This window comes from Amphiura filiformis, chromosome 8, assembly GCF_039555335.1.
Source record: "Amphiura filiformis chromosome 8, Afil_fr2py, whole genome shotgun sequence".
Classification (NCBI taxonomy): Eukaryota; Metazoa; Echinodermata; class Ophiuroidea; order Amphilepidida; family Amphiuridae; genus Amphiura; species Amphiura filiformis.
The window spans coordinates 16488240-16512081 of NC_092635.1; the positions used below are offsets into that span (position 1 = coordinate 16488240).

Sequence of the window (23842 nt, forward strand, 5' to 3'; positions counted from 1 at the left end):
TTCTGTTTAAATAACAAAGTAAGGTATTAAGCAAAATAAGCCATTGGCATTTACAGAATGCTTGGATCTGGCTTATAAAGAAATTTAAACAAGTATGGGCAAACGGACTTTAATGGATCAATTTATGGAGCAGCCAATTTGTATTATAGTATTTGATGCAGTCTCAGTTAATCTTTGCATGTATGTATATTATGGTGCAATCAAATTAACGTACCCTCATCTTATAAAAGACCTTGGATATAAGTGATAATTTCTGTTGAAAAGAGGAGAAATCATTTCAAGTTATGAATTTAGGTTTGGAAATTTAACAATTTGTTATTCATGTGATTGGTGTAGGTTTGATTTATCATAAATCCCTCCTTTTTGAGGAGCACCAAGCTAATTCTATATAAAATCTTGATTCAAAGAAGCTTTGATGTGGTCTACTAACTCAATATGATTATTCTCATTATCCTTGTTGATTTCATTTACATATTATCAATGTTTCCTTTGTTTTAACTCATGGATGGCTTATACCTATGCATGGCATGGCACTGCATGAACAGATTTCTCTTGAAATCAATTGTGCTCTATAATATATGTATATTTGCTTAATTTGGAATGGTAAATACTTTGCTTTTAAATATATTTGTTGTTGGATATGGTAAAAAGCTTTCGGATGCTTAACAGTAAGTATGTATGACTTGTCAAAGGAGAGGACTCTCTCACTGTGGAAGTGGAAATTTGAGTGTTTTTATGCATTTCTATGGATGCATAAGAAGCGATTTCAAATCAAGCAAATCAAAATTGTTGCAGGTTGAAAAATTAATGAAGTACAAATTGCCACTTTGACAGTGTTGAGAGATATGGCTATTCATACAACCCAAGTAGATCCATATCAACCTGGATATTTTTATAATCCAGTTTATTTCAATCTGCATTTGATCAGAGAAGTGAGAGTGGAAGGAATGCATAAATGTTCTGCTGACTGGATTTTACTCTGGGCTGCCTGAATAGCTGTAGGCTTCACAAGTTGCTCTTCTCTGGTAAGACTAGGGTTTTCTCAAGTTAATCTGCAATAGAGTTATGTCCACATAGTGCATTATCTGAAGTCCATACTTGAGAATACCCTAGTGGCGCACACATTTGTTCTAGTTTAGTTCCAAATTTGGTACAAGTGATGTAAAAAATCTGACCAACCCAATTTGTATCTCTTTGTTACACAGGGCAAACAGGTGGTTTGGTTAGAACTCAAGACTCCCTCCAAGTCCTCGTCATCTTCCTAGCGCTCGGTTGGATCGCATTCATCATCGCAATCTTCGTCATCATCTACATCGTACACAGTCGAAAGAATAAGGGTAATTATGTGCAGACTGACACAGACGAGTGCATATTCGGGTCAAGTAGGTGTTCTTCTCTTAATTTATACTCTCTGCTGCCCATTCCCATGCCTATATTCCACCATGATTATCTTTCAAGTGCCTTAGCTCACCCTTATATTTGCCTGTTTCATAAACTATACCAAAAATACCATTGATATGAAAGCTATGAAAATACTGCAGATCAATGCATAAACCCCTACTTTTATCCCATACTTCTCATTTCCATCCATCTTTTAGATATCCACCCATATCACCCAATCTGATTAAAACTCATGTTTACTACAAAATAATTACAAATTCTTTCTTTTTAAGATCATTTCGACAACATTTCAACCAAGACATTCATTTTCAACACCAAATATATATATACCACCATACAAGCTGTGCATGATACTTTTGCATGGTTCTATCTTGACTACACTCTGTTCAGACCAAATTTCTTTGAAAATGTTATCTGAAGATGAGCATCTATGTAACCTAAATAATTTGGATATTATTGCTGCAAACATTGGCTTAAGGCTGTTATATTTTTGTACAATTTTTGTACAATTTTGTTTAAGAATGTATTTGATATTTCAAAATAGCAATGTCATAAATGCAATCCTGGAATAATGTATATTCCCTGTCAATATTCCCTGTCAATTTACCAAATTTACTTAGAAGTAAAACCTACGCAAAAAAGTAGCAGAGTTGTATTTCAGGTCCTTGATTTTGATACCTGTTGCCTATTCATATTGGTCTAATTGCTGCTATTTTTATCCGATATCAATTTACAGTATTTTATATTAAATTTGTCATTTATGAACAAAGTGTAGTGAATCCACTTAATTCTAGCAACATCCATCTTACTTCTCATCTTCTATCATCATCTTCCTGCATCCTCATCTTTATCTTGTTACATCAGAACCAAACATTCTTGACGTCACTCGCCAATCTTTACCTACATTGCCTAGTGACAACGCATATCTTGATGGCACTTACAATATTTGAAGAGCTCAAATTCAGATGGCGATACATACAAAGGCTGCCAGAAGTAATTTTTTTCTATCAATATTGTTATTTTATCTGTAAAGGTGCCTTTGTGATTAATAACTAATTGCGGAGGAACCCTAATTAAGGAGACAAATATTAAAGCTTATTTCCATTCAAAACAGAAATTTGCTCTAAAATTTACAAAAATATGAATAACAATGTTGATAACATAACACAAAGCAGTCATGTAGTTTATCTCGTTTTACACCAAAACTCTTGATGTGATGGTGAGGGATGATAAAATGCTCTACACTATCACTTGTCATCAGTTAATCAAAAACATGCATAAGCTTCTTGCTTCAATTAAGTGTCGCATAAGAATGTGAAGTATCTCTGAATGGATGCGGAATCCTCTAGTGCTTCTCCTTCAGTCTTTTCCTTATCTTTCCCATCAACTTATTCATGCTGTTAAAAAAAGAAACAAATTTTAAACAAAATCATGTTCATTCATCAAAAAATCATACAGTTTAACATGTGTATATACATCTTGCATTGTGTGTGAATTAATTTTGCATGATTCAGATATTTCATGAATAAATTTTCATTAATGCTAACAATGCACTTGGGTATACAATGGGGCATTCTACACAGGAATGCAGATCTGCATTAGTGTGCATCAATGTGAACTTATGTGGCCTGCATTATGTTGCACTATGTGGACAGTCGCTACATAGGTCCACATAGATCTGGATTCAACAATCCACATTGATGTGGTTATAATATCCTGTGTGGAGTGCCTCAGTGTATAGATTATTTGTTTTCCAAGAGTCAGGGTAGTCAACACTTTGATGCAGGTGATGCATCACAATGGATCCTGGGGGAGGAGGAAAGGGTCCTGGGGCACTGGCAATGTGACACAATCAAGGGATAATATGAGTCTTAATGTCAAAGATATTCAATTGGGAGTTTTTATTTCGTTTACTAGCCCTTAAAACTGCTCTGTTTGATCCAAACCCCATGAAAATTGAACTTTGGTTGCTAAGTTAAGGGGGTACTACACCCCTGTGGTAAATTTGTGACTATTTTTGCATTTTTCTCAAAAAATAATAACACACTGGTAACAAAAGTTATACATATTATTGGGGCAAGGAATCCAATTACTACACTGAAATTTCAGTGACTCAAGACAAGCGGTTCAGTATATATGATAGGAAACGAGGTACATCCTAGCGGTATCTTATTTCTTATCATAAAAAATAAACCGCTTGTCTTGGGTCACTGAAATTCCAGTGTAATAATTGGATTCCTTGCCCCTATAATATACATAACTTTTGTTACCACTGTGTTATTAGTTTATGAGAAAAATGCAAAAATAGACACAAATTTATTGAGGGGTGTAGTACCCCCTTAAAGGCAATTTATAAGTTACTGAAAACCAAAAAGAAACAAAATCATTTGAGACCTTTTTGCCAATATCTCAAAACCAATATAAGCAATATTCCCCTTTATCTCGTCACATATAATATATCACATGACCAACTGACTCTAGGAAAGCAAAAGCACTGTAATAGTCATTGTCATTCTTTCATGGTACGTATCATCATACTTGATGTAGTTTTGAGCTACACTAAAAGTTAGAATACAGAAACTCATCAAGAACATGAAATAGTGACTACTACATTAATCATAATGGGGTTTAAATGGGCAATTATGAAGGCAAAGTGGAGTGCATGCTTGATGCATATATAAACTAGCTGGTAAATTTCACTCATTTTGGTTCAATTAATTTTGTTTTCAAATTTTTATTGTTTCTTCATTTCACCTGACTATATTATTGGACATTTTGGTTTCATACTTTTTGATAGTGTCATGTACAGTGTGTTCAATGCTACTCATTTTGTGCAAGAAATCAGTGAAAAAATCCACTGAGTGGTTTAATAGTAACAAAGATTATTGACATAGACACAAAGCTGATTTCAGAGCATATACCATTTTTCACCTGGATGTGGCAGTGAAGTCAGTGTGTATTTCATTGGGCGTAGGTTCAAATTGCTAGTGTTCGCTCAAAGCACTAATATACGCACGCACATCTTTTTAAGATACAGCATAGATGTGTGCGAGAAACAGTTAACTCAATGCATTGCGTCACTGCCACATCAGAGTGAAAATGGAATAGTAGCAAAATGGAAGCATTATAATATAATATCAAGCACTAATCAAGCTGGTCTATTTAACCAAAATGGAATGAAACTAACATTGTTGTACAGTAGGTGTTTTGTATATAAGAATGGTGTATATAAGAATAACAATAATAACACATCTGGATGGAACAGACAGTATTACATGATATCCAAGTAGGCAAAATGATTTTAAATTTGACTGGACACTCTGTAAAAACTGGGTGTTGCTCAGTGCACACTAATCACTGATTGCACAGTCATCTCAAAACGAGGTTCTACCCGTAAAGTGCATGCTGTCACATGCATGCTTTAATTACTGCGTACGTGTTGCGAAAGCCTTCTGGCACATTGCGCGAGAAACAAAAATGTACATTTTGCGCATGCATTTGCAGGGAGAACCTTGTTTTGATAGCAAGATGGATCTGTGCAAAGGTTGTATAAGCAAACAGTTGCGAGTTAAGTTTGTTGAGCAAACCTTTGGAGCAACTTAGACCTGTCATATCAGTTTGTTATTGCCTAATATGGATGCATGTAATAATTTCTGGTGTAATCCATTGATTTCCACTCTTCTCATTGTGGATGTTGTGGTAATGCATCAAGATTCTCATCTGCTTTCACTTAATTTACATTATTTCTTTGCTGACTTGAATGGAAATATAATTATTATATTGCTCTGATCCCTGTCTAATCATGGTATGTGTCTTTGAGCTCGGCCCACGTTGGTGGAAGAAGAGAATGAATTCAATGTGTATATAGTTATTGATGCATGATAAAAACCAAGGTTTTATATCTGTGTGAAGTAGTGTGTTTTGTGAGATGAATGGTGGTTCCCAGATGCTTTCAGTGTGTAAGGAATAGATGAGAGGGATGTGTATATTCTCTTTGAAATAAGTCTGGAATGCCTACTGGAACCACCTCTTAGCTGTGGGTCATCTGGTGAATTATGGCCTCCACTCATACCTTCCACTGTGGTTCTACCCAACCTTAATTATAGGCCTATTTGGTCTTTTAATCCTGTTCTTTTCCTTAATCGGAACCCCATTCCTTCCATCAAAACTGGAGTGCCAAAGGCAGGCCTTTGCGAGTGAGGTTTGCCTTCCGTTGTGAACTGTCCAGGTCTGTATGAATGTACATGATTTTGCAGTATGAACTGCATGTGTTGCAAGAGCTATCAAACAGATTATTGTCGACAAGCGATTTTGAAAATCTGTTCTTTTCTTTACATTGTTGTCTTATTCAGTTTCTACCAGTTTTATTTCCTTATATCATCCTGCTCATCCTCCTCGCCGTAAAGGAGACCACACTACTAATACTAACAATGAGGATGAAATAGGTGAACTGTCTGTCATTTTGGAAAACTGTCTGCCAAATTTGTTTGATGGTTATTGCCCAGAGAGACAAAAATATTACATCAATAAGTTTTGTATTGGTCATATGCTGTCATATTAAGTTAAAAGAAACCAATATTATTTTGTTAATTACCATCGGGCAACACACAAACATGGTGGCATATGTCTTCCAAACTAACTAGATGTGGTCATGTGCTTGATGTAGTACAGTGAATTTGTTAAACACCAAATGATGATGTGATCCAGTGTTAATTTGGTTCCCTGTGTGTGCACCGTGTTGTCTTCCTACACCAGTAAAGTGTTGTCATATCATGAGTGGAAATACGGTGGTCAAAAGAAGAGAGAAGTCATACTTTTATCAAAAACTAATTTCTTGCTTTATTAATTAAACCAATAAATTAAAAACATCCAACATAATCATATAAATAATAAGAGGTGCATTTCATTTAATTTCTCTTATATAATAATGGTCCTAGTGATAGATGAAATGCGTAACATCCGTGTATGTAGAAATTACTTCAAAAGTAACCAATGACTTGCTTAATAATAGGTCTGGAGGTAATGAGTGCTTGCTTTATTAATTAATTAATAATACTAAATACAAGCTCTGAATTAGTACATTTTGGTACCTTATTACTATGTTTAAACTTCTATATTCCAATACTTGATTGATGTTTAGAAGCAAAAACTTGAAAAAATTAATTATTCAGATCAGACAAAAACCTCAATTATTTCTTCAATCTTAATTACAGTTTCAAACAAAGCCAAAAATTGCCATTGTGTAAATTGTTATTTTTTGTCTCAAAAAAGTTCAATTTTAATATAATATTCAAATCGCACATGTAAATCATTCTAGCAAATTTACATACAAACATTGGCTATAACACAACAATAAATAAGTTAAAGCTTTTTACAACCAAATATTTACACATTTAATGCTACGACTGTCCAAAGAACATGATATTTAATATTTCTTTTTTAATATTTTTCTTCAAACTTGTAAATGCACCCTAATCAAGCACCTTGTTATTACATTTCTAATTCCTAGTATATGCAAAACACAATGTTCACTTTTACCCTTATACCCCAGAAAATATTCCTCTAACACTAAATGCACCCCAAATTTCTCTTTCTTAACAATAACCTAATTGACACCGAATATGCAATCTAAAATTATATAAGGTTTTTAAAATCTGAATTTGTATGAAATAAATAAAATGTCTTTGAGTGGCTATTTGTGGCAAGTCTGACAAATAGAATTATTGGCTGACATTTCTCATAGACAAATAAAACTACCTCTGTGACTCTCTTAACTTTTGGCCACCAATTCTACACATGTTTCGCAGGTCTATGCTGTCTATGTCTACATAAAACTGTTGAGTAAGGTAAAACAATGGATTTTGTTGTCAGTCAGTATATATATATGGATATTTAGCATGGTGCTGGTCATTTAATATCAATACAATTTGCTTCAGGACACAGTGGAGAGATAGAAAAGTTTGCATTAGAGACATTTAGTCCGTGAAAGAAAAATGTTTCATTTTTGCTTCGGAAGAGCAGGTGGATGTAAACAATTAGCAATTTGTGAAAAATAAAAACAAGTCCAAGTCAAATGAGAAAGTATTCTAGATTTGCTTTCAACATTTTATATGGAATGAGCAGGATTCTAAGTTTGTGATTTTATTATGTAGTGTTCCACCAGTGCATTTGTGTGTGAAGGGATGTGATGGATGGGCGAGTGAGAGAGAGAGAGAGGGGGGGGGGGAATGTGTGTGGATATGTGTGTCTGTGCATGCATGCAAGTGTATTAGTTCAGATTTTCACTTCAACTGCCTTTTACAAACTACTGTGTCCTTTACGTACTTACTAAACCTATATGACATAACACAGAATGCATTATTAACTTATTTGTAATCATTATTAACTAATAGCATTTATTATTGGATAATGTATAGATACTAATACCTCATCACAACATATTCATGATATACACATGACACCTACTAAACAAAATGATGCACTTTGTGTTGGTCACATTGTGAAGAAATGAAGACAACAGTTTTGTCTGGATTTAACCTTAAGTTAAAGCAGCATCTCCCAGAAAAAAAAACTTATTATTAACACACATTTTACTGCCAAGACATTAATAAATACACTCAACACCACAACTAGCTGTCAATCACCCACATGATACAGCACACTCCATACAATAGAGGTAGTCACTGTGACGTCAACACCGCCATCTTGTGGGTACAGAGTGCATTGTTGCTAAGATCACCGCATTGACTCTTGACTGAAGATGTGCGTCACACATTGCGACTTCCGCGTAATCGGGGCATAATGTCTAACGCATGACATGCAGAACGGCAGTACCCACAAGATGGCGGATCCCGCGGAAAAGGCTGACGGCCTCTATTGGTCTTATTCACATCTACACATAAGTTTATTGTACCACATAAATGTCATCATTTAATAGTAAAATATGTGTTTGTGGGAGATTGAGACTAATAGCATATACCAAACTCTCCTATACATGGTGTCGGGTTCACAAAATTATCTGATAATAACGTGATAATCAATTCATCGATTCTAACTCGTCCATTTTTGAAATCATTAATATTCATGATTCCTTCAAACAACCTCCAATTAAAATATCATTCAGAAACTGTTCAACCAAATGGTTTTCCATTCATCTCTTCTCGTCCTCTAATTTTCTTATCTTCTGAATCATTTCAAGAAACCAAATTTTCAACTTTTTGAATAAATCTTGCCCCTCATCCCCCCCTCTCATAAAATTGTGGAATGGGCAGCATATGGAGAAGGACACCTATTGGACTCTACTATTGTTTTATTAAGGTAGATTTGATAACTAAGGTAGTTGTGGTAACAGGTATTAAGGAGATAAAAGTAATATTATCACCATTTGAAAAAAAATTGAAATTGGAGCACTGGTTTAGATATTGAGTTAGATTGAAATATAGAATTTAGATGAGCAATATATAGTACTGCACTGTAGAAATAATTTGACTCGATCAAAAAAAATCCAGAAACTTTTGTATTGAAAAATAATTCGCTCCATGTTACATGTTTATTTCCTTGTGGTTTACTGCATGCAAAGTGGTTTGTGCTCATAGAAAAGTTCTGATAGTTTCAAAAAAGTTAAGGTACAGTTTGGGATTATAGAAAATGCATACCTGTCATACTGTACATGTAGAACAGGGATTCTTAATAGGCAGCCTGCATCCAGATCCAAGGTAATAGACCAATTATGGTTAGCCCCTGAGCAGCTCTGAAATGTGCAGTAAACTTAGCTAACAATGTGTATAATTTGGCACTCAGACACAAATCTTTGATATTTGCTTGACCAAATATGCAAATAGTCCATTTTTCGAAACCCCTGCTGTAAAAGTGCTATGCATCTGAATAGTTACCCACAGTAGTTAATTAATAAGGAAAATAATTAATATGGAAAAAAAAGCCTGATAGATAACTATAATAGATCTAGTTTGCAGTGCTACTAATGTAGAGTAATGATTAAAATATTTAAGGATTTTAAAAATAAAATGCATGACACTATCACTATTGTTGGTTAAAATTATCTGTTTCAGTTTATGTTTTATGTATATCCCCATATAAGTTAAATAAAACACATTTTTTATTTAGCTTACCTGTCATATATTTGACCCAAAGTGGTTCATTGTAATCTCCCATTTTCATGCATGTTGAATTCATGTCCCGTTACCATTATCAAATTAATTGCCTCAATAAATATCCATGCATGGCTGTACTACCATTTTCATGATAAAATATAGACCATAAACATGTTTCCTTGGTAATATACAGCTACTATATGTTGCAACTTGTAATTGTATCACAGTAAAATTGAAATAAAAATTATTGGAGCGGTTGGCTCATTTTACGACATCATATTGTCTAGAGGTAATATCATTGATTTTGGATGTAATTACAAAATTGTGTTGGGGATTGTGTCAAGTAGGTCAGAGTTAAAAGCAAAATGGCAGTAACTTGCTGAACTCCTTGACTAATGAAAGTACATCGTGATTGTTTGATCAAAAACATTTTGATTTGCCTCTAAGATTTTGTCATGTGGGTGCTTTTCTGAGGAGATCCAATTTGTGTTGTGTATTAATTTGTAGGAAAAGTCCACACTTCAAAATTGATGTTAAAAGATGTATCACACTATGGTATATCTTGTGATTAACCAATTTATTTGCCCCTCTTGATATTTCTACAGATATGAAAAAGGCGCCACTAGACTCAAATACTATCCAGAAAGAGAATGGACAATTACCCCATATGACACTGGTAGAGTATCAAGAGAAAGACAGTCCTGACCTAGGTTCACGCAAGAATTCCAATGCTAGTGACAACGTATTTGAAGAGCTCTCTAGGAAATCATCGCAACTCGCCAATCCACTGTATAAACCACCCACCAATGCTTACAGTTATGGCATGGGTATTAACCCACTAGTGTTACGGAACGGACGTCGGTCACTTACACCCGGTCAACATGGTGTGTCGCATTCACCCGAACTAGAAAAGCGAATTTCTTTATCCAGAAATGAAGGGGTAGACTCGTCATTGTATAACAGGCCTCCTGTTCCTCCACCGAGGGATGAGGAGCGTAGACCGTCCGGTGCTTCAGATAGTGAGTTGTATGACTCAAGAGAAGATGTATGGCAAATGAGACCGGACGGACAAGAATTCTCACCGGAACATGTACCACATGCAACAACAACATTAACAATGCCACCATATGGGGGAGAAGATGTGGTGTAATTGTAATTCCTGCAATATGCATTGGTGTTATGCATAATTGGGGATAAGATGTGTGTGGGCATTACATGCTGTGGGTTCAGTCCATCAGTGAAAGATCTTTACATTGTTTGGTCATCAGAATTTGACACATAAAACAATTCCAAACAAGCTGATGGAAATGTTACCCATGATGTCACCATTCACAGAGAAGCGCACAGGTGCAGAGCACCTAATAGACTGTGAAGAAACCTGTTTAACAGGTATGGTGCTGCGCCAAGAAATACTGAAGTATCGTACCATGATGTTGCCATGGCGATGATCAACAACTAAAATGAAACAACAAATCTAGCCTGCAGAAATATTCTGCAGTTGCTTGTTTTGCATTATGTTGCAATCAATAGATAAACACTGCCTATAGACTTCTATTATATTGTAACAGGTCACTTGAAGACAATGTTCAGACTTTAAGAACAAAAACTGTGATCATTAAGAAGACGGAGGAGGCAATATTCCTGATAAGAATACACTGACATTTTGTCACGGTATTATCAATCATGTAATGTTCTGGAAACAGTATATATATAATATATAAATATTTTATTTGTACATTATGTTTATAAATATGTATAATACAAATTGAATATTACAAATCTGGCAATGTTTATATTGAATAGGAGCCTGTATATATTGCAAGAATCATGTTGTATAAATACCTTGTTGTTTTTATCTAATGTTAGGCTCTGTGTGTGCAGAAGGCATTCAATGTTTGGCAGAAATTTGATTATTATAAATGTCATTTTGGTCTTGGTGTTATAAATCATGGCATAAATAATATTTATTATTATTGATTTGGAATGAATATAGAACAGTAATTTTTCATACAATAGTCATAGAATGTAGGGCCATTGATGGTCATATTTGATATTTTAAAAGAAAATGAAAAAATGGAGAAAAAAAATCAGTTTTTAACTAGCTATTGCATAGTGAAAATGAGCATAACATACTAATTTTATCAACATATCATGAAGATGAAATATCATTTAATATAAAACTAAATATTAACCAGCATACATATTACTTCAGTTTTCTGCTGCAGTCGAAATCCTACAAGCTGCTTCAGGCGGAATCACACTCCAAATTTTTCAATAAATCAAGATCCAATTATTACTCGATCCAGTTCACTTCACTGTATATTTTGTTTGCTTTTGACCATTTTCTTTTAAATAAAGAAATGGTTTGATAACTAACCACTAATATAGCAATCATGTAACCATTTTTTTAGTTGCTTAAAATAGAATTATGGTATTAATTGTCTATCTGCATAGATTTCAGAATTTATTGCTCAAATTAAAAATTAAAAAAAAAAATTAAAACAATGGTGCAAATTCTGGTTCAGGAGCTTCAGTCATTGTAACTAGACATTCCAATTAATACACATGTTCCAAATATGTACACATGTAAAAATGGGCCAAACTTTTAAGCACTTGTTCTGCTGTATCAATGTGTTAACAAAAAAGTTGTTTTACATTATGATTCTTATAATTATGTTGTTTAAGAAGCAGGCAGGAGTTGTAGTACCCACTCCCTTTTTTTCTCCTCCACTGCATGTCATCACTGGCAGATACAGGTGGATATGGGGCCAATTTCTTGGCATATCTGCCAAATCTGCTTATTTCAACCAGTTGTAGCCCCTCAGTTGGGCAGTGATTTGACCACTGGGATCCAGCCCTGTTTATGGTCTCATAACTTTTGTACATCCTCTCAGTGACAATGCAATCTCAGAAAGTACATAAGAGAGAAGATGCTGATTTTGGAGGCAGGTGTTTTAATAGTCTGCTCTGTAGATACAATGCAGTGTGTACTTGATGTGATCAAGCAAAATGAGTCATTTGTCGCTAAATATTGATTTCGATTTCAAGATTTAGCCAATAATAGTATCATCTTTCTTTGTTTTGAGCAATACTAAAATAACCATATCTCTGGAACCACACATCTAATGTGATGAAGTTTTCATAGAAATAAAGTTCTGAAAATGGCACATAATAAAGAAATTAAAAACTGAATGTTCATTGTGCTCAAAAATTACCCATTTTGCTTGATTGCATCGCAGATAACACTTAGTTTTTTGAAAAGCAGATATTTTGTATGTTTTCAATATGTCTGCTTCCAAAGAAAAAGGTTTTCTGTTAATGCATGACAGATATTTATAAGTACAAAACACTGTAGCTGGGAGATGATTGTTTGCCCCCAATCTGTAGTGCTGATGATGCTGATGAAATAATTATTTTTCAGGCAGGGTAAAATTCAAATTACAACAATTTATAACCGAATCATTCATTTACCATTAAGTATTATTTTGTCATCGGGAACGAAACCAGGTTTTGGTAGTTCCAGTTGTCTTTTATGTATCTATGCAATTTGTAAAGCTTGTAAAAGCAATTATGTAAGGAATGCTGATTCTACATTGGGAACCTGGGTCCAGATTCACAAAGAGCAAGATAAATCTTTGAGTGGGGGTATTACCCAGTTTCTGTTGAATTTGATCAGACAATCAATGTTATTTTACCCCCAAGCATAGATGTGTCTTGGTTTTCTTGAATTTGGAGCCAGGTTATCAAAAGAGAAATATCTCAAAGAGCATATCTCAATTGTCTGTCAAACTATGTAGGAATCATGCTTTACATTGAGAATGGGAAATCATAATTCAGTGTTCAAAATGACCCGTCAAAAAGCGAATGTCACATATGTACATACAATCTCTAAATGTAATGTTTCAATCAGCACTGTTTAACAAAGACAAAGCAAGCTGTCATTACTGTCCAAATTCACCATTCAGAATTTGCACATTTAGCGATGCTTTGTTAGCGTTGGCTGGCTGTAACTTGTTATTTAAATTGCATATAGTATTTATGCTATAGGATATGTGGTGTAGGCAATGTGAGAAAGTCAAGTAATAGTATCAATGTTTATGCTTTGTACAGTTTTTGCCTTTGATGGTAAACTGCAGCTGATTTCTAATGTGATGTAAGTGATAACTGTATGAGTAAGAACTCCCACCCTATCCCTTATTTCAAAGTTTTTAAAGTTTTCTTTTCCTTCAGGGACCCACCTCCAAAGAATAAAATTGTATATAAATATTAAGTGCCTATAAAAAGGCTGGGCCCTATGCTTTTACTGATGCAAACCAAAGACAGGAATCATGTGGTTGCATGATGGATTGGATTTCCCATTTATAGGCGGTCATAACAATCAATAGACTAAACATTGTATTGCTTCGAGTTCGGTAGTGACATCACTGCGTTTTTCAGGTTGCATAGCCTTGACATGCATGCGTCATTCTTGTGATCAGAGTATAATGCACTTACGTGTAAAGGCAGTACAATCAGAACGCACTCTCGCAAAAAGAGATGCATTTTCACGTCACTACCAACCTCGAAGCAACACAAAGGTAAAGGAATATAGTTGGACCGATCTCATCAACTATATAATTTAAAGATATGGAAAGGGGAAATAATTCAGTCACTTATGACAATGTCATGTTATCACCAATGTTTATGTTAATAGTCCAATACTCCAAAATATGACACAAATCTCAACAAGAAATTTCAACCATATAGTAGTAGCAGGTTAATAATACACAGGTACTATTTGGGTTATTTTTGTGTCTAATTTTTTATCTTCTGAAAATATTCCTACATTTTCTTTTATCTTCCATCATTGAATTTGGCAGTAATGTAACAAAACAGTGGAGTCACTGTATGTTGAACAATGAACATTTACGGAAGAGAACTTACTCTTAGTAAAGAAAAAATTTCACTTGGGGAAATAAGGAGATGTTATGAGAGGCAACCTATTTGCCACACTCAACCCCTTGTGAACACATAAGGAAAAATACTGTCATTATGAACTGCTTGGTATAATTCCAACTTTTTAAAATATTGTATACCCTTCTTGTGGATCAAGTAAAGCATGAATGAGGTTAAGTGAATGTTTAAACCTGTATATTTCCTGTAATCATGATGCACAATTTTGTACCTATACCATTTTTGTATACCATAAGTGATGTGGCAGTGACGTCAACGCGTTGAGGCAGCTGTTTCACGTTCTCATGCGTGCGGTGTCTACTCATACGTGTGTACGCCATCAATTTGAAGCTGTGCACAAAAATGCGCACTGACGTCACGGTCACATCGGGGTGAAAAATTATATAGTTCTCCTTTTTATGGGTTGTTAATGAAAGTATAACAGTGGGATTTTGCATTTGGAAACTAAGATTTCTTACATGCTTACAATGTTTGATATTATGCGCTTGCTTTTGTAGAATGTAACATTTTGTCATGAAAATGCCCACATCTGCAAATCATTATGAAAATGTGTTAATCTTCCATATCTGTATCTGTTTTTGTAGTAATATTTCAGCTTGGTGCATCTTCTGCACACCAAGATTTGCCAAATGTATAATGATGTATGAGTCCAAAATGAATGAAATATATGAGTGAATGAAATGTATGTATGTATGTATGCTGAGAACCTAATATTGTATGTGAGTTGTGCGTGGGCAGAAGTTGCAATATATGCATTTTTGTTCCAATAAACTTTTTTCTTTCTTTCTTTCTTCAGCTTATTGTATTCAGAAGAATCAAGGATATTATTCACGGACTTAATTAATAATAAATGCAGATTTTGTTGTCAATCCTTTATACATACTGTGGTTGTTGATGAATATATCTTCATGCAACATGCACAAATTTGTTGTCAAATTTGTGATAATTTATTAGTTAGTCCAAATCCTTGTTCTTCCTTAAGTGTAAGAAAATAGCAGTTATTACGCAAGATAGAATATGTTCTAGGCATCATAAATGTGTTAGCCATTTTGCCTCTGGAAGCTTTAGTTGCAGGACAAGAGGGTTTGCTCATTTTTGATGCATTTGTAGACTGGAACTGTAGAGTCATCCCATCATGCTTCACTCCCATTGCCATGTCATGCAAGAATACTGTTCAGGAATTACATATCTGAGTATGCTGAAATATTGCATGATTTGACAATGAAGTGGTGCATTGTGGGATACTAAATGGTTTAGTCAATTGCACAAATAATTCAATATTTAGTAATGAGGTCAAGACATTTTAACATTGAAAGCGATTATTTTGCTCTTTGATTTAATTTTGATCAAAAAGTGCATATTATTTTGAAAAAAGTTGCCAAATTAATGAATTTTATGATTGACCCCATATTTTATTAAAATTATTTGTAAATAATGTGTAAATTATATAGAAGTGTGAGTGTGATTGAGTAGAGAGAGTTTGATACTGCATCTGTCCATTAAGTGTGTGAAATTCTGATGAATGATTGATTAATTTGAGAACAAAAATGCACTTTCATTGTATTCATTTCATTTGTGAAGGTATTCTCTTAAGTTTATTTTCTAATTTATTATCAGCATATTTTATTATTTTATTTCGGAAATATCTTGTCTTTGTGTTACATATTTGATATGTATATTTTGAAATATTTTGTAACACAATGAGAGGAGAACTAAGAATGAAAAACAAATCCTTGTTATTTACATGTTGTGACATTAGTGTTTACAATGCTGTCCAAACAGGTTGCTCACTCTAAAATGAAATGCAAATTTTGTGAGTTGATATTGCTACAACTTGTTAGATTAAGTTCCAAAATCCAGAAAGTTGTAGGGGTATTTACTATCCACTTTAATCATATTATCTGGCAACTGTATTTTCAAGTGTGATGTTAAAATTGGCCTTGGCTTTCGAGTTGTGGGTTTGATGGCCCAACACCAAAGCTCAGTTCACATAGGTGTAAGGCCCACAGTTCAGTAATTCTGAACTGTGTTAAAGAGCTGATGCTATTTCAGAATAATTTGCATTCCATTTTAGAGTGAGAAAGTATCCTCTCTATTTCCTTCTTTGAACTTTTGACTCTTTTGACTCAAAAATAAATCAACACAATTTGAATATTCAGACTAATATCCACAAATTTCAAAATGAAAGCGTTTATATTAAAAAAGGAAAAGAGAAGTACCAAACAATTTTATGTATATAGTAAATTAAGAGAATAATAATGGTATTTTAAATCCATTTTATTTTTTTACTGCCAAAATATTGAAATGTTTTATTCACTCTTTGTTTTATTGTATACATATACCCATGTTTTATTGGCAGTCAAGTTTTTATCTCCTTTGTCTGTAATGTACAGTTGTTATGTCAAAACTGTATTGTGAACAAAATTAGTAATCATCATTGTTATGGTAATTATTACAGAATGTCCTGGTTGCTATGGTAACTATTACATAATGTCCCAGTCTCTTGGTGAAATGATAATAATATTCAAATCTGATCTGGAAATGTATGCTAATAAAACATCAACAGAAATTGAATTACTGTTTTCATGTGTCTCTCTTGGTTGTGCTTTAAGTTTTGTAATAATGACCTCCCAACAATCAATAGAGGTATTTGCTTTGCAACAGAGGAGAGAAACCAATACTTTACAGAACTATGGATTGAGTACCATATTATTCCTACTAATAAGGCCCCAAAAATTTTAGGATATACTCCACCCACCGACCGGCCCTGTGTTTGAGGCTGACTCAATTTTTTCTTCTTTAAAATTCACAACCAAAAACCACAAAAGTTACACCGAAAAGATGAAAAAATGATGAAAAAGATGTTTAATAGCGTGTCTGACACATGCCCGCCAGCCGTAAAATTAACACATTTGCGATGCCGGGTTTCAGCATTGCCAATATGAAGGACATGTGAACTTAGACAGCAGAGAATGCAACCGTAAAATGACAACTTTTTATAAAAGAATCCCAGTACAATAACTTTTTCTGTTCAGTATGTCGTATTCTGGTTGGACCAAAGGTGAAAAAAATCCAACCGACCGACCCTACCTTTTTGGACCAGTTGTAGTACAACCAAACAATTGTTTTTTGGCCTAAGCGTCCCCACCCTAATAAAGCCCCAGATAATTTTTGCAATATCATGCGAGTAGATCAGGAAATAGCAATGACAACCAAACCTATTTAATTAATTCTTAATTTCCATCCAGTTCAGGGCCGTCGCTAGATCACATTATCAGGGGGTTTTGGAGAAATAATTTTGCTGGTATTAAAGTAAGATGTGTCGACATGATCGAGCATGAAGCGTGGGCTCAAACAGTCCATGGGCCTGTCTTGGCCCCCTCACGGTGGGGTCTAGGGAAGTACTGTAGTCAACAAGGGGGATTTCCAAATTGTCTAACTGATCTTGTACTTTAAAAAAATACCGGGGCTTAATGTGGGAAAAATGTGCAATTTTTGTGTTAAAATGGTCCAAATTTAGGACAATGTGACATTATGTTATGTTATGTTATGTTATGCTTGCTACGCCCTGCATTCGTTGAACTTGAATGGTTCAAACCTTTAATGATTCAAACCTTTAAAAACATTAGCTATGGATAACTTGTTACAACCTGACAAGTAAGGGACAACACCTCATTGCACTGTCTCATCAAAATAACTTTCAACCAAATTTAAACATCAACTTCGCCGAATTTTTAAGATGGCTTTCAAAAAACACAAAAACAACAACCGTAAAACAGCCAACATGCAGATAAATGACTGGTGGCCTTTAAAAGGGTACTTGTGCTAAGCGGTTCAGCCAAACTTTAAAAGAACTGACCAAACTTCTTATGGGTTTTGATAACTTTCTTTGAAATTGGCGCATGAATTAAATTTTGAATAGTGCTTCCTCCTATTTTTGAAATTTTGAATAGTGCTTCCTCCTATTTTTGAAATTTTGATGAAAACTCTGTACAAATTGAAATGAAAAAAAAAGATGTTTGGTTTCAGCTCTGCAGTTATTAAATAGTATATAAAGCATATTTAAAAGTTAGTGTTTTAGAGAGAATGCCATGGCGTAGCCTAGAGTGGCAAGTTTTCCGTGTCACAGAAAGATGGACAAACTCACAGAATTTAAGAAAAAAAAACAGAAAACGCAGAAAAACGTAGGGCCTACCTGAAGTTGATGGTGGGGCAAAATGTCTGACATTGGCTTTCAGGGGGGGTCAAAATGTACAAAAAATGTACAATTGGGGTTTTGCATGTGTAATATCTCAGCTAAAAGTAATCTAATAGGCTCAATATGGGATACAAGTAATGTCCTACCAAAGGGCTCTGACTGGCAAAAAAATGGACAGCAAAATTATTTTTACTTTTGGAGTTCTGACCCCCCGAAGTTGGTCCTGGATGGACGAAGTTGCATTTTGAGGGCCCCATATCTTTTAAAGTAAAGGAGTTACAAGTTTTCTGATGCCAAATTTGAATTCTACACAAAAACGTACCCCAGGATACATACTTTTCAAAGTTGTAGGGGTTCCCTTTATACATTTATGGACCTCCAAACATCGTCTTTCGCGTTGCGACACATTTTTACGCTGACCCCTAAATTTCAAATTGATGCCACGGAAAACAAAATAGAGTATGAAGCTCAAATTTTCAGGATTTTACTTTCTCATCAATATGTACCACCACACAGAAAAAGAAAAAATTAGCTGTGGTCTAACCCACGAACACAGCCGTGTTGTGACCCCTAATGACCTTTGACCCCAAAATATATGAAAACACCCATAGACATTGGCTAATGTGAATGCATGGGTGCACGTGGCACCACTTTGTTATGTTACTTGTGGCAGAAGGGGCATTTTGAAGGTTTTTCGTCTCAGACCGGAAGTGACCCCTTAATGACATTTGACCCCAAATAAAAATACCACATGAATTGGGTAACCAAAATTCATGTGTGAACATACCGTTACTGTCCTATGTTTTTCTTAGCAAATAAAGAATTTTGAAGGTTTTTCGTTTTATACCGGAAGTGACCCCTTAATGACCTTTGACCCAAATCTGTGTACACCCCATAGACACTGGGTAATAACAATGCATGTGTGCAAGTGGCGTCACTGTCCTACATAACTAACGTCACGGCTGTGTAAAAAATTGAAGAGGTGCTGCGGTGCACTCACATCCCTGGCGTTGACATGGACTGGCTCTGGGGTGAATTTTGCTGGGAAACGGGCTCCTTTCCCTTTTATTTCCCTTTTCCATCCCGATTTTCTTTTTACTTTTTTTCAATGTTCAGAGCACTTTTCTCTGTTATTTTTTTGTCTGGCCTGCCCCCGCTGGCTACCGTATACCATTATCTACATACTGTAACAATAAAAGTTTTACAATTGCAATTTCACTTTTTAGAAAGAAAATTAAACAGGTCATGGCAACAATGTTATATGCAGTGGAATTAGTTTCATCTTGGCTAACAGAAAAACTTTACTTGGATTCTTTATTGGTTCGGGCTCAAACGCCATGCTCAATTGACAAAATCGTCCAGAAAACGAGTTGGGACACTTTTGACATTTTCTTGCATCGCGTAAAATCGACTTTCCTGATTTGCAATTCCATTTTTGCTTTTCAGAAAAAAATAAAATAAAAGCGATCATGGCGTAAATGTGGTTTTTTTAACCTTGATGACCAAGAAAAATTCAATTTCACTGTAACATAAATCGTGGAGTGGTTGGGTGGTGCACCCTCTTATAAACGTCACTAGTTATCAAAATCAAATTTTTACTTTCTTTAGTTTTTGATCATTACACAAGATTTCATCCCTCTGCAACATTCCGTTTGGAAGAAATGATGTTCTAAAAATCACCAAAAGACACAAATTTCAACATGTTCATAAAAATGCCAAGTTTTGCAGGGGTGGACAGAAAATTGAATGTTTGATGCAAAAAGATACTTTTGGGTCAGTCCATGTCGAAACAGATTGAGTGTACACCCACCCTCTTGGATTTTGCTCTCCTTTGGCTCAGGGTACCTTTCATGGATCCCTAGGTGAGGTCACAAAAAAAAATCAAATTCCATTTCGTTTTATGAATGGCGGGCAATCAAAGTTTGGCGACCTCGACCAAAATTGTGAATTTAAGGGTCCAAATGACAAAGTGCTCTCTTTGAGGGCACTTTCTTCTTAATTGAATCAGTTGTGATCCTCTTTTGAATGTGGTCACTCACTGGCTGTGTCTGAAATACCTAATGCCAAAAAGATAGATTTGAATTTAGTTGGGATTTCAGAGGGGGTCAAAATCAGCACTTTGTACTGTTCAATCAAATTATCTTGATTTTGAAGGACCCATGATAATGTCACAGTGCACTTATAGGTCCTAATTATGTTCAGAATGGATTAACCATATGCCAATGTCTATGAGCAATTAAAAAAAGAGAATTTCTAGACCCTACAGAATTTTAGGTCACCCTAAAGTGGTTCAGCCACAAATGGCACTTAAAGTCGGCAAATTTTGACCCCTAATAACTTTAGGTGTACACCAGATATGAATTTCTAGTCTTTTGCATCTGAAAGAATGTAGTTTAATGTTACTAGGAACATAAGATTTGTTTTGTATTTTTTGTGTTTTAGTATTAAGTTGACGCTTTCAAAAATAGTCATTTTTGCCTAACATACCATGCATACAGGATACGGTACAAAATGCCAATTTTAGTATGATATTTTTTTATATTTTTGATCACTTTATAGCCATTTGTATTATTTATCCTGATATTTCAAGTTGCTCTTGAGTCAAGTAATAAGAAAAAACTCTTTCTAATCCTCTGTATGGATTTTTAAGGGGGTCAAAAATGCACTTCCTGGCAACGATGCACATGCAAAGTACAGGTTATGGGGTCAAATTTTCAGAATGCTCCCAATTATGTCAAGTAATATATCAAATTACTCGTATGGTCATGAGGATTCCAAAATGTATAGTTTGTTATGTGTCAGACCTTTCAGGAGGGCGCTATGACGAAAAAATGTTCATAGGTCAACGACCTTTTGAAAATATCAAAACACAAAAATACAAAACAAATCTTATGTTCCTAGTAACATAAGACTACATTCTTTCAGATGCAACAGACTAGAAATTCATATCTGGTGTACACCTAAAGTTATTAGGTGTCAAAATTTGCCGATTTTAAGCACCATTTGTGGCTGAACCACTTTAGGGGGCCTAAAATTCTGTAGGGGTCTAGAAATTTCTCTTTTTTGAATTGCTCATAGACATTGGCACATGGTTAATCCATTCTGAACATAATTAGGACCTAAAGTGCACTGTGGCATTATCATGGGTCCTTCAAAATCAAAGATAATTTGATTGAACAGTATGAAGTGCTGATTTTGACCCCTCTGAAATCCCAACGAAATTCAAATCAATCTTTTTTGGCATTAGGCATTTCAGACACAGCCAGTGAGTGACCACATTCAAAAAGAGGGTCACAACTAATTTAATTAAGAAGAAAATGCCTCTCAAAGAGAGCGCTTTGTCATTTGGACACCTTAAATTCCCAATTTTGGTCAAGGTCGCCAAACTTAGATGGCCCGCCATTCGGAAACGAAATGTAATTTGAATTTTTTTCTTGTGACCTCACCTAGGGGTTCATGAAAGGTACCCCTGAGCCAAAGGAGAGCATAATCCAAGAGGGTGGGTGTACACTCAGTCTGTTTTGACATGGACTGACCCTTTTTATTTTTTAGTTGTGAAAAGTACAAAATGTGTGTATTCATGTTTTGAATTTCTTCACTATAGGCCTCGTTTCATAATTTATGTCAAAGTAACCCCCCCCCACTTTCTCTGTCTTCAAAACTAAGCCTACTGATGGGCAATTCAAGCAATTATTTTGATCTGGTATAAATCTACAGCTAGCAAAAGCACTCACAAAAGTGAGTTTTCATGCTTTTCTTAACTTTGGATAAATTTAAAAAAATTTTTCCTAAAATTGATCACATAAGTCATTTAAAGCATTTGCGAATGAAATAAAATGATTTATTAAAACTTCCGAACACCACCAATAGATGCGAGTTCCCATAGTGCATTGGATGACCCAAATTTGGTTGCAGTAGGATTTGAACTGTTCATATGAGACCAAATTTTCATGAGATACATCTGACGGAGGGTCGGACGGAAGTACGGACATCACGGTGAAAGCATAAAAAGGTTTCTTGGATGTCCTGTATGTAGAACCCTCAAGAGAAAAGGTTCTTGAAAATTGAAAGAACCATCAACCCTTTCCAGAACTTTTCAGGTCCAAAATGGTTCTTTCTAGCCTTTCTTGGTTACTTGCACAACCAAAAGGTTCTACACAACTGTGGGTTCTTTCTGGCAATTCCAGACCTTTTTAGGTCCAAAATAGTTCTTTCTAACCTTTCCAGAACCCTTTCTTGCCTGCACAACCATTTAAGGTTCTACACAAGTGATAGGTCAAGAACCATTTAAGGTTCTACTTGAAGAGTGCAGTGTCCCATTAAAAAATTCACAGCCACTGACAAAATTATTCTTTTTCTTAATTCTTTAATATATAAGGTATAATATCATGATTCTTGCCCTAATACTCTGAATAAAATTGAAGAGTTCATTTCAAAAGTGGTCAGATCAATCGCTTTTTCATACATAGAATTGAAAGTTGAGGAACTCTATAATATAATTATATACCATTCTTCACCCTGATAAGGTGGTCAAGTCAACATGTTGAGGCAGCTGTTTCATACATACATCTATGCATTGTCTTTCAGTGTGTGTACACTAGCGCTTTGAGCGAACGGTAGCGATTTAAAGCTGCCCAATGAAATGCACACTGACGTCACTACCACATTTCCCACTGGATTCAAACACTTGGCAAACAAACTCTTCTTGTTGTCAGGATTTCCACAGACAAATATCAGATTACTATAAACCATCATAAATAGTTTGTTCAACTTACAATTGGCAAAAATGATTCTGTTTTTGTTACTGTGCATGTCAATAGAGTCCTAACTTGTGCTCGCATAAATTCACACAAGCACGCACCTGTCATGTATTATGCAACTAGTGTAAGTGATGCCATTTTATATCAATTCATGATGTTATGAGTCTCATTGTTTGCACTAATTATAAGCAAAAACAAACTATAGTACCTGTTAAGTGCCTTACACCCGCAGACTACCACAGACAAACATCAAGTCCCCGTGCTTTGTATGCTGTGAATTCTCACATATTCGGTCATTCGATCTAACAATCACGCAAGTGTTGCGTGCCTTTGCGTGTTGCATGTCTTTTCGTTTATGCAAATGACCGTAAAAATACTCACTTCATGGAACAATCAGCCCTCATCATTGGGCGATACCA

General features: G+C 34.9%; 1 protein-coding gene across 1 annotated transcript in view; it reads left to right on the plus strand.

Moving 5' to 3' along the window:
• The window catches only part of LOC140158693 (semaphorin-6D-like), a 62747-nt gene extending 45708 nt beyond the window's left edge, over nucleotides 1–17039 (plus strand). The window contains 3 exon segments of the mRNA XM_072181875.1: nucleotides 1206–1382; nucleotides 5754–5846; nucleotides 10118–17039. Coding sequence (XP_072037976.1) covers nucleotides 1206–1382; nucleotides 5754–5846; nucleotides 10118–10662 — 815 coding nt within the window. The 3' untranslated portion in view covers nucleotides 10663–17039.
• Nucleotides 17040–23842: the final 6803 nt, after the last annotated feature.